The sequence below is a fragment of the Capsicum annuum genome, chromosome 12, assembly GCF_002878395.1.
Source record: "Capsicum annuum cultivar UCD-10X-F1 chromosome 12, UCD10Xv1.1, whole genome shotgun sequence".
NCBI classification, from domain to species: Eukaryota; Viridiplantae; Streptophyta; class Magnoliopsida; order Solanales; family Solanaceae; genus Capsicum; species Capsicum annuum.
The window spans coordinates 6,563,986-6,580,363 of NC_061122.1; the positions used below are offsets into that span (position 1 = coordinate 6,563,986).

The 16,378-nt window shown below is 33.3% G+C and overlaps 2 protein-coding genes across 2 annotated transcripts; both read left to right on the top strand.

Annotated features, from left to right (window-relative positions):
• The first annotated feature begins 8,512 nt into the window (after positions 1-8,512).
• Positions 8,513-9,163, top strand: LOC124889278 (protein SCAI homolog). Its single transcript, XM_047400659.1, has one exon. It carries the CDS (start codon positions 8,522-8,524, stop codon positions 9,161-9,163), a length of 642 nt encoding a protein of 213 aa, XP_047256615.1. The 5' UTR covers positions 8,513-8,521.
• Positions 9,164-9,393: 230 nt separating this feature from the next.
• Positions 9,394-15,471, top strand: LOC107851098 (protein SCAI). The gene is made up of 9 exons (XM_047400656.1): positions 9,394-9,469; positions 11,970-12,176; positions 12,255-12,497; positions 12,961-13,027; positions 13,150-13,314; positions 13,416-13,507; positions 14,391-14,570; positions 14,639-14,775; positions 14,883-15,471. Exons 1-9 carry the CDS (start codon positions 9,407-9,409, stop codon positions 15,067-15,069), a joined length of 1,341 nt encoding a protein of 446 aa, XP_047256612.1. The 5' UTR covers positions 9,394-9,406; the 3' UTR covers positions 15,070-15,471.
• Positions 15,472-16,378: the final 907 nt, after the last annotated feature.

Sequence of the window (16,378 nt, forward strand, 5' to 3'; positions counted from 1 at the left end):
GGTGGAGTGGATGGACTGCTCTTTCCTTAACTAGACGTCTCGAGTTTGAGCCCTTGGTATGAAAAAAATCCTTGGTAGGGAACGCTACCCCCGAATGTGGCCGACCCTACCTGACGCGAATCTGAATTAATCGGACTCCAATGTGGGTACCGGACACCGAATGAAAAACTTAAAAAAAAAATAAAAATTTGTTGTAACAATTATGACTCGTGTCATCGATCGTTGGAAATCCTGAAGAAACGAGTGGATTTCCTTTGTCCATGTTGAAACTATTTATTGAGTCAGATTGGGTCCATCCATATTTTTGAGTCGGGATCTATCGAAAACAGTCTCTCTATCTCACATCGGAGGTAGTGATATAAACTACACTTACTCTCCCCAGACCCCACTTGATGAGAATATACTGGGTATGTTGTTGTTGGTTGGGTCCATCCATAAGTGGTGTTCATTAGCTTGTTAGTTCATTAGTTTGTCCACCTTCTTGACCCTTGCGGCAAGGCTGCCAACCAGGTCGGTCCGGTTCAAACTGGCCCACTTCTTTTTAACGATTTTTAGACCGGTTTGGTACCAAGTCATTTTTAACAGGCCGATCCAGTACCGGGTCATTCTTAAAGGGCCTTGCCTAGAGTGTATAAATATGCTATTATGGGTGTAGAAAAATAGATGATTTTCTATATTAGTTGACAACTTTAGTTTACAATAGTTAAACACGTTCTGCGTTTCAGATATCTAGATTAAGAGGCGGATTCAGGATTCGAACTCTTTGGGTGCCAAGTAAATTTATCGATAGGAGGCGGAGTCACCTTCGATGAAAGGTGGCCAGATGCACATTCTTCGTCGAAAAATTATGTGGTGAATAGAGGTTCAATGTTAATCATAATGAGTGTATATTTAATTTTTCACACTCTTAACATAGCTGAGAATAAAATTTACACATCCTTCGCTGAATTTCTGGCTCCGTCACTGCTTATCGATTAAATTAATCAAATTATTCATTTTTGATATATAGGATAATTAACCAACCAATTAATTAAAAAAACAATAATAAAATGACAAAACTTGATCTTTCAATAATATTACTAATATCATAGTATAATATTCATAATTTATTTAAATGGTAGAATGTACGCTTGTTGCCCTGTTTTAGTTAACAAAGCTACACAGAAAATAATTTTAAAAAATTGAGATTGAACACACAACCTATGGGTAACAAAAGTAATGCTTTGTCACTTGCACTAGATAGTGTTTTGGTATGAATGACAGATTTAATATTTGACTATATCAATATATATATATACCTATATACATAGAGTTTTCGTCGAAGTTTACAGGTGACGTGCCACCCCTACGGCAATGAATAGATCCGCCCCTGTCTAGATTGTATACAAAGAAAATTTATCCGCTTTGTAAAGATTTCTAAAAATTGTGGATGCGAATTATAATTATGATAGATCTGATTCCCTGGTGGAGAAACTGAGAAGTCATTCAAATTATATGATCAACAAACTTGATATCCCTTTTAATGCAAAGATATATACGTAAGTCTTTATATGAACAATAGCCTCTTAACACTCATAATGGTGTCTATATAGGCTAGCTCTTGGAATTAGCATACAAAAATATTTAATGTAAAAAACAACATAAATTTCAACAATTTCAAAGCTGATTATTTCATATTTCATCTCTTTTCAATAAGTATTATGGATACATCACAGTTTTTTTGGATATACTTAATTTTATATGAATACATCACATTCTTCTGTGATATATCCGACCTTTTAAGTAAAATCATGAACTTATATAATTATTTAAAAGGACTGAAATTTTAAGAAGTTATGATAAATTAAATAATAATAATATGATGTGATTTTTCTATATTTAATTTATTCTTGGATCACCTAAGACCCCTTATGAGTGGATCCGACCCAATAATATTACATTTGAATAGGGTGGGCCTTCAATATTTGGTTTGGTATTTTCAAAGTTCGGGTTTGAAAATTCGGTAATCGATATTTGAATATAGATACCACATACCATACTTATAAACACCGGTTTGGTATTCGGTAAATTAAATTTCGGTTCGATACGGTATTTGATATTACCATATCAAAGTTGGATATGTGCAAATGTACGTTTAAACTTCAAAGCCTATATTTAATAAAAAACCTATTCAGTATTTTTTTAATTACTTTTTACGAATATATTACCAAAGTTCAAAAGATTCTTTGGAATGACTAATACTATTATCCATTAGATTGGTTATCTCTGTATATCTATCTATCTATCTATCTATCTATCTATCTATCTCTCTCTATATATATAGAGAGATATTTGGTAAATACCGAATACCAAATGGTATTAATATCTTGTACCAAATTCAATCCCGAATATCAAAATATTGAAATTTTACTCCCAAAAATCATATCAAATACTAAATTATCGAATACTAATAACCAATTTTTTTGTTCGATTTGATAATTCTGTTTTTGATATTTTATACCCAACCCTACATTTGAACATGTTAGATCACTTGTCATTAGGAGTTTCGAACTCTTCCACACTTGAGCACGCTAAGTGCACATACTAAGGGTAGTTTCACAAATAATCATTTTTATAATTGTTGATTAAAACATAACGAAAATTGGAAAAGTAATAGAAAATCCAATTACCATAGAATTAAACTTTAAAAGTCAAGGATAAAATAATATTAAGAGAATTTTTAATCAAGTGGATCGATTATGGTACATTTTAGCTCAGTTCACTCATTCATCTTTATTTAAATGAAATATCAGATGATTTATGATTCCTTTTATTGATGTAACTTCTTTTATTCCCGTTCAAATATAGTTTACCCGCTCATTTAACATCTTAGTAGATGAATTTAATATGTCAACTTTGGAGTATTTCTTTTCTTATAAATGCCAATATGGAAAAATTTATTATTGTAAAAATAATACGTGTGCTATTGATGATGGAGTTGAAGAAAGGGGAAAAAAAAAACAGAGTACCTAATAATATGAAAATAATTTCGCGTGAATGATTAAGTCAATGTGTAAATTATTCCTTTGAAGGGGCCACTTATTAGTGGAAATATGAAAATAAATTTCATATGATTTTTAGGTGTATGTCTCATTAATTTTTGGAAAAAGGCATCATATCCACCCCATACTATATAAGAAAAGTCTAAGACATACTTAAATTATATAAGTGACCTATTACACATCTTAACTATATAAAAGTGATATTATTACCTCCCCGCGACCCTCATTCTATGGCGCGTGTGTTACACTTATTTTAGGCGCGTCCAGCCTATTAAATAACAAAAGTAAACGGCTAAAAACATTAAGCGAAAAGGCGTCGTTTTCACCCCAAACTATAGTTGAAAAGTCGAATCCATACCTAAACTATATAAGTGACCTATTACACACCTTAACTATAAAAAAGTGATACTTTTTACTGACGTGGTGCTGACGTGGCAGCGCGTGTAGAACACTACACCACATGCAAGTGGTGGTAGCCTGACAGGGTGTAAATAGTTTCACTTTTTTATAGTTTTGGTGCGTAATAGGTCAGTAATATAATTTAGGTATGACTTCGACTTTTCGGGTATAGTTTAAGGTGAAAACGATGTTTTTTCCCTTAATTTTTTAAAATAAATAACAACCCACCCACCCCTCACCCCACATAGGTATATTCATAAGTAGTAGCACAGACATGCAAATATTCTTATGCATAATATATGTTTGTGTGTATGTGTATAAAGGAGACGAGAATATTAGATAGAAAAGTTTGATTAACGAATCTTAAAAATACTTTAATAATAATGAAAATCATTGATAGAAAATAAATATATTCACAAGAGAATAGATAAATTTCTCAAAATATTTTTCATTTGAGCCACTAAATTAACGAAAAGAATTGGAATCTCATACAAAAACATGTCACCTGTAAAATTATATAAAAATAATTTTATCGTTGCTCCAGGCTCGCAATCGAAATTTTACTTATTTATTTACCTGAATATTCTACTGTAAATACAAGTGGATTTTAAAGACATTCCCACGAAAAGAATTAAACAAAAGAAAAATATATTTTAAAAAAACAAAGCAGTCCTACTTATTAAATAAAAGTAATATACAAGTACATATTTGATATATTTCAATGAATATATTATTATTAGATTCCTTTTAAACAGCTAGTCAAAATTTTGGCTTTATTCACGTTAGGAATTCAACGACAGATTTAATTATTAATTTGTTGATTTCGTGCAAGCATCAACGCTACTCCTTTTTCATTTTTTTTTAATTTTAAAAGTTTATTTAATTTTGACTATTTGCCTATCTAAGTAGACTTTTTCCACCTACTTTCAACTTATTAATTTGTTTATTATTATTTGATTGTTGTTATGTTATAATTAAATTTAGTGGGATATTTTGACAGTGTTGGTTTAACCTATATCCACCTATAGGGTGTGTTCGGTATAAAGAAAAATATTTTTTTAAAATATATATAACAGAAAAATAATTAGTTTTTTATTTATTTGTTATACATAACGCGAATTTTAGTACATTGAACTGCCTTTTTTAAGCTAAAAAGATTATCCTAGAAGTATTTGTATTTAATCTAGACAAATATACAGTATATGAGGTGAGGTGGGGGTAAGGGGTGAGGAAGGACTGAGTATAGATTAGGTGTGTTGAAGAGTAGGAAAGGATACAGTTAACGCAAAATGTCACTTATGAAAATTACCTTAAAAAACGTAAATAACAACTTTGATCAACCAAATGTTTGGTACCCATATTGAAATTCGATTAAATTTGAATCGCGCATTACAAGACCCTTTTTTGAAAGCAAAACTCATAACAGGATTTTTTTTTCGTTCATGAGAGTCCAAAATCTCTGATTAGTTATTTTCTACTATTAAATGTCTAAGTTTTTTGAGGCTATAATTGTTGAAGTTCAATATCCAAGAAATACATTGAATTGTTCTTTCACTAATTCAATATGTATATAGTTCCTTCTTTATTATTGACACATCCAATTCCCAACCATGCATTAAATACACATCAAACTTGTTAATTTATGAAGAAACATAATGTAATTGTGACTTATCCCAAATAAAAGTACTACTCTTTACGTTAATAACTTTTATAGAAGTTTGAATTGAAAAAGAAATAGATGTAGGACTATTTGATGTAGCATTATCTAGTAATCTTTGTTAAAAAATGGGTTAAAATCATTTACACCTCTGAACTTTATTGTAAAAATTAAACCCCTCTCAACTTTCAATAATAATCATTCTCCCTCCTTTCTTTTATTTGATTTTTCAAAATACCTACTTTACCTTTGTATTTATATCAACATTTGAATATTTAAAAAAAAAAACTTTTTTATAAACACAATTTTTATTTTTTAATCTATATAACATATTTTCTATAAAAAGCTAAAGGTTATTTTTTAAATAAAAAAATAAAAGTAAGAATATTAATTGAGTATATAAGTTAATGACATTTTATAACGAAATAAATGAGCAAAATAATAAAAAGTAATTTTATTAAAAGTAAAAATTTTAATATCTATTTATACGTGAAAATAATAGGTAATTATATTTTTAGAAATATATTTCAATGCAGGTAATACAAATTAATTAATAGTCGAGAGTTCTTCGAAAACAACTTATCTACCTCCCCACAGTAGTGGTAACGTTTGCATACCCCTACCCTCCACATACCTCGCTTAGGTGATTTCATTGGGTATGGTGTTGTTGTAGATTTATATTTATTACAAATCAAATGATTATTGTCAGTGCATTTTAAATTACAATTTACAAAATAATTCATATTGACAATTAAAACTCGTTTGTCTATATAGATATTAAAAAATAAAAGTGAATCAAAATATGTAGTCTATATACATAATGATATATACACACTTAATACCTGTAATATAAAAATTTTGAATGTAAAAAATACCATTAGATTTTGTAATTAATTTATAAAAGAATTTACTAATAATGTAAATGAATTTAAATAAAAATGATAAATACATCGGTTATGAAAGATAAATATATACAATATAAAAAATATTATATAAACAAAGATTAAAAATATTAAGGGTAAAATAGGCATTACATAGTGAAAAGGGAGGAGAATGATTGTTGCTCAATATTAAGGGGGTTGTTTGATTGATTTTCACCCCAGTGAAATTCCCTAAGTGAGGCATGAGGAGGGTAGGGGTACGTAAACCTCACCACTACCTCAGAGAGGTCGAGAAGTTGTTTTTGAAGGACCCTCTACTATTAATTAATTCGTATTACCTGCATTGAAATATATTTATAAAAATATAATTACCTATTATTTTCACGTATAAATAGATATTAGAATTTTTATTTTTAATAAAATTAACTTTTACTATTTCATTATAGAATGTCATTAATTTATATACTCAATTAATATTTCTCACTTTTATTTTTTCATCTAAAAAAAAAACTTTTAACTTTTTATAGAAAATATGTTATATAGATTCAAAAATAAAAATTGTCTATAATTTTTATTTTTTTTTAAATTCAAATGTTGATATAAATATAAGGGTAAATTAGGTATTTTGAAAAATCAAATAGAAAAAAGGAGGGGGAATGATTATTGTTGAAAGTTGAAGAGAGTGTTTGATTTTTACAACAAAGTTTGGGGGTATAAACGATTTTAACCCTTAAAAAATATACTCTCTCCGTCCTAAATTATCCGTCCCAAATTGAGATGACACATTAATTAAAAAAATAATTAATATCATGCCTAGTTTATCATAGTACCCCCTATTAAATGATATTCACAATTTAATTTGAAGAAAAAAGTAATTAATGCAAACGGTAAAATATGAAAAAAAAATTGTCTTGTCTTAATTAATGAAAAAAATCAAGTAAAAGAGAATATCAAATTAAAAAATTTGGGACAAGTAATTTAGAACAGAGAAGTACAAAGTTTGTTTGTTTGTTTGCTATCACGTTTCAACAATTTCTACACACAACTCTAAAGCATCATAAATTATTTGACAAAGATAATTAATCTAACGTCCTCTATGAATACCATCTGTTGCATTAACTCGATCAATCACTCTTACAGAATTACAGAATTATTTTCTATATTTTTTTGGATCACTACTTCTATAAACTAGCTTCTATGTCATACCTTTTAAATTATACAAAAAAAATATATATATAAATAACATTAACCTCTTTTATGGGATATCTCACACAAATTCAGTCAAACATAAAAAATAGCTCGATGCATTAAAGCTTGAACTATGAGCTGATTTAGAGAAAAACTCCATCACAAGAATATATTAGACTGTTTCCAAAAGGCAAACATAACAAATAATAATCTCAATATTATAATTATCAAACCATACCTTACACCTCAACAACTCATAAACAAATCCCCCGACTTGCCAGAATCTTACTCCTTCATCGCCGTCCATTTTACACAACTCACGCTTCTAAAAACTTATTACAAACAAATCTCACCCTACCCCATATAATAAATCGTGTCAATTGGACATTCTTCGTTATAAAATTATATATATATATATGAAAATTACATAATCTATATAATCAAAAGTCGATTGTTATATATATATATATTAAGGAATCCTTTGATACATCGGCTTGAATAAATAGGATAGTTCATGCACTATTTTATTTTGTCCTTGATTGTAATCCAACTATTTTAGTAGAAATAATAGAGTAAATAGTCTGGAGATTAGTTATTGCCTTATACTAAATATGAGACAACAAATTTTATCCCTACACTATTCTCCTCATCCAATGTACCAAACTAATTCTAAATCTTGAACACGTTTAATGAAATTTTCAACCCCACCACCGTGCATCCTCCGAAGCCAATAACAATACCCAGTACATTCTCACAAAGTGAGATTAGGAAGAATACGTATATACAGTCACAGTCATACCGCTACGTCAGAACCAATAACAACAACAACAACAGACATACTCAATATATTCCCGTAAAGTGAAATCAAGAAGGGTACGTGTATGCAGTCATAGTTCATACCGCTATCTTAGAACCAATAACAACAACAACACACATACCAAGTATATTTTCACAAAGTAAGATCAAGAAGGGTACGTGTACGCATCATAGTCCATACTACCTCAAGCCAATAACAACAACACACATCCCCAATGTATTCCCATAAGGTAAGATCAGGAAGGGCATGTGTACGCAGTCACAGTTCATACCGCTACCTCAGAATCAACAACAATACACATACTCGGAATATCCTCATGAAGCAAAATCAAGAATGACATGTGTATGCAATCGTAGTCGTAGTCCTTATCACTATCTCAAACGTGAAGTAGGAAAGTTGTTCCCGATAAACTCCGACTCAAAATACAAACAGTTCATAAAAGAAATCCCCCGGAGCCAATAAAATAAAAAATATCAAAAAACCCAAATAAAAAAAAACAAAAATCATATAACAAAGAAAAACAAAATAACAGAATATTATGATCATCACAGTTCATAAAATTCCCTCAAATTTCACCAGCTTCCACTTACCTGTCCCCCCACCCCACCCCATCACCACTCCCACTCCCCCACTCACCCCTATAAAAGTCCACCCCCGACCCCACCACCACGCACTATACATACACCTACAGCTCAGTCAGCTCACTCAGTTTACACCATTTTTTCCGGCGACTAATATGGCGGAGGACGACGTCGTTCCTCAAACATTCCGAGCATATGTAGAAACTGCAGAAAAAAAGTTCGCCAGAGTCCGCGACTTACCGGCGTACGGACGATGGGGAACAAGTAATCACTACTTCCACAAAGTGTTCAAAGCGTATATGAAGCTCTGGAAATACCAACAGGAACACCGAATAAAGCTAATACAGTGTGGTTTACAGCGTTGGGAGATCGGTGAGATCGCTTCACGGATCGGTCAATTATACTTTAGTCAGTATATGAGGACAAGTGAAGCGAGGTTTTTGTTAGAATCATGTATTTTCTATGAAGCGATTTTGAATAGGAAGTATTTTGAAGGCTCTGGAAATGATCGGAATGTGAGGTTTAAGGAATTGAGGTTTTATGCAAGGTTTTTAATGGTTTTGTTGATTTTGAATCGTGGGAAATGGCAAAGTTGTTAATTGAGCAGTTTAAGGCGATTATTGAGGATACTAAAGCTGGTTTTCCGTTACTTTGTTCCTTTTTCTCTGTTTGATTTTGTTTCCATTTTTGCAGATTTAAAGCTCGTTTGTATCAACTTCTTGCATTTTCTTGGGTAATTTTTATGGAAATGAAGCATAAATTGAGAAGAATTGTCATTTGTATGATAGACATATAGTTATGCAAGGTTTTTAGTGGTTTAGTTGATTTTGAACCGGTCGGAAATGCTGAAGTTGCTAATCAAGCAGTTTAAGGCAATAGCTGATGAAAGCAAAGCTGCTTTTCCGGTGCTATTTACTCTATTTGTGTTGATTTTATTTCCATTTTTTGTGGCTTTGAAGAGCTGTTTAAGGCAATACTGGATGATGGTAAAGCTGCTTTCCCGGTACTAGTTACTCCTTTTTTTTTTGTTTATTTTGTTTCAATTTTTGTGGTAGAGCAGTTTAAGGAAATATTTGATCGGTATAGCTTCTTTTCTGGCACTAGTTACTCTCTTTTGGTTGATTTTCTTTCCATTTTTGTGGTTTTGAATCTCATTTGTAGATGAATTTTGAGTGAATTTTTAAATTGTTAGGCTTTGTCTCCAATTTTATGGAAATGAAGCTTAAATTAAGAAGAATTGTCATTTGTATGCTAGACATATAGTAATTTAGCTTTTAGATTGAGGAATTAACACCAAGGGGAGCCTTGGTGTAACTGGTAAAGTTGCTGCCATGTGACGAGAAAGTGACGGTTAGAGCTGTGGAACCAACCTCTTGCAGAAATGCAGGGTAAGACTGCACCCAATAGAGCCTTGTGGCTTCCTGGGAGCTCGTGCATAGCGGGATCTTAGTGCACCGGGTTGCCTTTGGATTGAGGAATTAACTTGAAATTTTAACATATTTCAGTTGATTTTTGTGTCAGCTTTGGTCAGACTTGTTTGGAAAGCGAGAAGTTCATCAATTAAAAGGATGTGAAAATCTAAACCATAGCTCCTACATCCATTGATGGATGCAGAGAAATAGCTGAGCAGAGGAAGAAGAAGGGAAATGTTTTATTGCTTCTGAAAACTAACCGTACATTGTGTAGTTACATCTATTTATAAATGAAGTGAGAGCAAGTGAGCTTGTGAAAAATATCTTAGCTCATGCCAGCTCATTGACAGCTAATTCACGCCAGCTCATTGACAGCTAATCATCTCTAACAACCTCTAACTAACTGATAACAAACTAACTGCTGATAACAAACTAATTGCATTTAACATCCCTAACTAACTAGGCATCTTGTGTGTATTTACATATTGTAACAAAGGAATTTGTCAGATGTAGGGTAAAATCCACAAACAGCTGTTAGATTGAGGAATTAACATGATTTATTTTAGGCAGGCAATATTATCTTTAGCATATGAATAGTGCTTTTTAGTACATGCCAAATTTCCAGCTTTTAAACTTAATACTGTGACTTGAGCTATTAAGACACATAATATAGCTTCTCTTGGCTAGCTCTGTCATGTAGGTTGAAGTGATTGAGAACTTGAGACAATTGAGTCACGTAGTATGGCTTCTCTGGACTCAGCTCTGTCATGTAGTATACTTTTGGTTTTAGTGATGGAGACTTGTCTTTTTACTTCATACTAAAGAATTGTCATTCTCTTAAAAAATGGAGAAAAGCTTCAGTTGGGATGACCTTTTACTTGGTTATGTACCATGACTTCTTCCAGTGTTGAGCTAGGATAAGACTTTCTTTAACTAAGAAAAGGAAAAAAGAAGAAATAGAGTAAATTTCGTCATCGGTACTTTTGGTGTCTTCTTCATGGTGTTCAAACCTAAAGCTTTGACCATTCCGCACTATATTATGTTGTTGTCATCAGAAAAATGGTTTTAATTTCCTTATAAAAAAAAAGAAAAGAAAAATGGTTTTAATTTACCTTAATTGTCAAAACTGCTCGTTTGCCCCTTTACTTTGTACTCCGGAAGGAACACATAAAGGTGTATAAAAAAATGCATACACACTTCAAACCATTTTGCATATTTAGCTTACATTCCGCACGTATGCATGCAAATAAGGTTAACGTGATGAATTTGGGAGGGTGCACAGGAGATGGTCATGCCTACGCAAGCATTCCATGACTTTGTTCCATTACTTTCTCTTACCTTTTATATGATGTCAAGGTGTACTCTCTTTGTTTTATTCTGTCTCTTTCTTTTGTTTTTTTATATACAGACATCTACACACAGACGTATCTGTTATAATATACATTTGAAGAGAGAGACGTTAAGAAGTTTGGTTGAGTTGTATGCTATATTATTGATGGTAGTAGTCGTCACTCAAAAATAGAAAAAGGAAGTGTGTCTGAGTAAATATTTAAATGCTCCTAATGAAACAAGTGTCACATGTTATGCAATATTTTCTGCACATTATCTTCAAGAGGCTCCGAGTGTGAATGCAGTTTTTTTTATGGCCATTTACTTTTTAAACATCTGAGCACTATGTTTTACTATGATCACTGAGTACATTGGAGATGGTTCTCATACTTCAATTTCTGGAACTAGCTCTGCAAGTATAAAGTTTAGAACTGAACCAACTACACACCATTTTTCTTCTTTTCATATCCAGTGCAAAACTGGTAGATTAGTTGCTTTGTAGTTAAAGTTACTTTGATTGTGCTTTGGAGCACACTTGCATCTTCAAATTGCATTAAACAATAAAGTGATGCTTCAGCTACTTTAGCCCTGTACTTACTATCTATATTTCAACGGATATCCTGTACTTCTTTCCGTAAGATGAACCATAGTAATACTTTCGCAGGGTACTAACTTCAAAGAGTGGAGACTGGTGGTGCAAGAAATTGTTAGATTTGCTAGAGTTCATTCTCCATCTCCTGATGCCAGGCCTTTGCGATATTGTGCTCTCTTTGATTCACATCCATCATCTCGTCCGTACGTGACTCGCTTCCATGCTAAGAAGGTGCTGAAGTTTCGAGATGCACTGTTGACAAGTTATCACAAAAATGAGGTATTATTGACAATATCTACTTACCTCAGTGTTGTCTCAGTTTGTTGCACAATTAACCTACCCTCGTTTTTATTTCAGGTGAAATTTGCAGAATTAACCCTGGACACTTTCAGAATGCTGCAATGCTTGGAATGGGAACCTAGCGGATCTTTCTATCAAAGAAGTCCAGTTGAACCACGAGAAAATGGCGCAGTGACCGACCAATCTATAACTTCTGGATTGATAGATATTAACCTGGCTGCTGAGATGATGGATCCAGCGTTGCCACCAAATCCCAAGAAGGCTGTTCTTTACCGTCCTTCTGTTCCGCTGTTAATATCTGTGAGTTCTGTTGCGTTAACTCTGTGTTTCCTTTTAAATTAATCTATATCTAAGGAGTACTATACTGAAATATTGCTTCATATTAAGGAAAAGGAAATGTAGAAATTAATCTTGCTGGTTGATTTGTTGGTTTAAGTTTTTTGGTTCCCTATTTTGGGAACTGATTGGTAGGATAAGTAAACCTGAAGCACTTCATACCTAGTGGGAAGTAAAATTAGAAGTCTCACTCTCATTGCTTATGTTGCCTTAATGCTCAATGTTAATAATGATTTCTTTGCTCCTGAAGCCACACAATAGACATTTAGAATAATCTATTTCAGTTTGAACGCTGCCCAAGTGCCCATATGTACTTCAATTATGGCTAATACCTGATCTGAGTGATTGCTTCTGACACTCCTCCTTTATAATTTTTGACGCTTCTAATGTGTATCCTTACTCAGTCATTTTGTTCTGGCGCCCACAGGTCGTTGCTACGATGTGCGAGGAACTCCCTCCAGAGAGTGTGGTATTACTATATATTTCTGCATCAGGTTAGCAACTTTAAAAAATATTTTTTCCTAACCAAAACATCAGGTTAGCTACTTCATTGGTGAAATTGAGCTCCACATATGCTCATTGTGGCTAAAATCACCATTCCGCGATGTACTCCCAGGAAATACAGTTCAGAGTACCTCGTCGCAAACAGAGAGCTCTTCAAATTCTAGAAAATCTTCAAAGAATAGCGGTCTCTCTCGTCATGAAAATTATATTAACACCAATGGAGATACAAGTCAATATTTCGAGAATTGTTTGAGCGTAGGCCCTAGCAGAAGTGGAGGTACACCCTCATAACTTGATTTATGTGTAGTTCATAAAATGGTTCATGATTCAAATTGTTCTAAACTAACCGCATGATTTTTACTATTTGGATTTTTGCAGGTTTAAATAACCTCTATCCAGGCGATCTGATTCCTTTCACACGAAGACCTCTCTTCCTAATAATTGATAGCGACAAAAGCGATGCATTCAAGGCAGGTTTGTCAAAACTGACTCATTGAATCATGATGACCTATCCCTGAGTAAGACACAGATTCCAAAGTGTGTGTGGGATTCTAATTGTCTAGAAACTGTGTAAGGCTTTTGGGAGAAAATGATGAGATATTTTGGTTATTTGTACTCCCATTAAGTGCAATACAAGTCTAGGTTGGTTCAGTAGTAAGAGCTGTTATCGATAATTCATTTTTCTGTGCTTTAGTTGTTTCCCAGTATTTATTTGTCTTTCTTAAATTACATTCAATTGATAAATTATAATGTGGAAAGTACAGGGACAGAGGGAGATGAAAAGTAAAAGAGAATCCTGCACTTTTCTGCAGGATTCAGTTTCCAGTCACTAACCTGTCCGCTTACCCAGAGAATCCCTACCTGAGCTACACACACCTAAGATTTCCAAATGTCTACATTTCTTGAGACCTTTAGAGGATTTTACTGTCCTCATTGTTCTGTTTGAGTCTGTACTATGCCTCATAGCATGTTGAACTTCTGAATGTCCAAAATTATGCATTTTTTGTTCTTGATCACGTTTGTTGAATTATGTGAAGTGGCTCATACTGAAGTGGTGAGTTGTTGAAGAAGGGACAGTTTGATTTTTCCAAGTCAATAACTGCAGTTATTCCTACCTTACTAAATACTGCCGACTACGTTGTTAAAGCTACTCAAAATGAATTGCTTCTTGTACCAACCATCAATACGGGTGGATTGGCTGTTTTCCCTTCATCTATTTGGGTGGTTGGAAAATTACTGTTGTAAATATTGTTCTTCACGTATGACTTATTTTATTGATTGCACGCTCAGTTTCAAAAACTATCTTGGAGGAGGACGACTTCTTTGCTGATACATCACCTCTTTGCTCTTCAGGTTCTACATGGGGCAGAAAGAGGAGAAAAAAGTGCTTTGTTTCTCTCTCCTCTGAGGCCATCATTCAAGAACCCAGGCACTGATGTAACACAAACTGGAAGTCAGTTCACCTTGTTCTTGACTGCTCCCATACAGGCTTTCTGCCAGTTGGTTGGCCTTGTCTCATCCGATAAGGATTTGGTAAGTAGATAGTGATGGTAGTTGCTTTACTGAGCAGTTGTAAGTCGGTCTAACTTTTTGCTCTTCAGGATTGCTCTGATGAAGCTGATGGCATCATCTCAACTGCATTTGCGGAGTGGGAGGTAATCCTCTGTACATCGACTAGCCTAGATTTGGTTTGGGCTCAAGTTTTGTCGGACCCTTTTCTGAGACGGCTTATTCTCAGGCAAGCATTTTCTGTTTCAACCAAATCTCTAGTAGTTTCTCAGTTACAAGTTGCCTCGGGAGCCTACTTGGATACTAACAGCACGCTTTCTTGTTTCTTTTGTGCAGATTCATATTCTGTCGTGCTGTGCTCGGTCTATTTTGCTTGCAGGAACATGGCGATGAGTATTTACCAGTTTGTCTTCCAAAGCTTCCTGATACATTCTCCCCGAATTCTGAAACTGTGCAACCAGCTATCAGACGACTTGCAAAGCTTCTAAAAGTTGGAGATTGTTTTCGATTTTCACATTCATGAGACGTGATACATGTGCTTCCTTTATGATGTAAAAAGATTGCTCCACAAAATTGGTAAAGAGATCCAGAAACATCAGCATTTCGACTAAGAAAGATACACCGTTGTTACCAAAGTGCTGGCTGGAAGTACAAAGGCATTCTTTTAGGTGATCGGTTTACGTAGTTTACAGCAATATCTTGTCATTTCATGTGCAGAAATTTGGGGGTTTTCTTCATTATTTAGTCTTGATAACGCGTATTTGGTTGCTGATACTATGCGTTGCTGATAGAAGGGTATCGTGAGTTTTTTGTGTCATGTTTTTTTGTTTCTACAGGAATTAGTGCTAATTTGTTCATATGTATCCTGTATTATAAAAGCTGGCAGTTGAAATCTTTAATCATTAGTTGAGATATTTCTCTTTTACTCGTCTCTCTATTACAGAAGCTGACAGTTTTTGTCATGCTTAGAGCTTGTAAAGCAGATGCATTATCTTTCACTTTAAATTATGCAGGTTCCAATTCAGTTCTCCTACATTGCCGACGACCAGAAGATAGATTTAAATTATATACACCGACAAATACTTTTTACTCCATTGTAAGTTGACTGACAATCAAAGTTTATTTAATAGAGTGATTTGTTAAGAGATGACGAGACATGGCATTTGTACTCACAGTTTGAATATTACGAGTCTAATTAAGAGATGGAAATTTGGAGCATGATATTCAATCTTCGAGAATGTACGCTCTAACTCGTATCGGAGAGAGCTGATTAGATAGGATATGACACATATTCAGGTTATGAAGGACATGATTTTAGATAGGTGAAATGGAGGATGTGTATTAGAGTAGAAGGTTAGTCGAGTAGGAGTGTTGTTACGCACTAGCCTGTTGTGTATTGTGTTTTAATTATCGCACTATTTTGTGGTTTATTATTTTTTTGGTAGACTACTGTTTCCTTGTTAGTTGTCATATTTTTCACCGTTTTGCCCTTTTTTGTACTTGAATTTGCTACAATTAAGTCAAAAGATCTTTCGAAAATACTCTCTCTATCTCTGAAGTATTGGTAAGGTTTGATTATACTTGCCCTCTCAAACCTCATTTGAGGGATTTCATCAGATATATTATTGGTGTGTGTTTTTGTAGCACTTTGTCCTAAGTCAGGGGTAATCGGAAATAGTGGTATGATCTGCGTGCACTTTACCCTCCCCAGACTCCACTAGGTGGGAATACACTGTGTATGTTGTTATTGTTTTTGTAGCACTTTTAACTTTTCTTTAATATGCCTCGCGAACATCCAACAATTACAAGATACATAAAACTTAAAGTCGTCT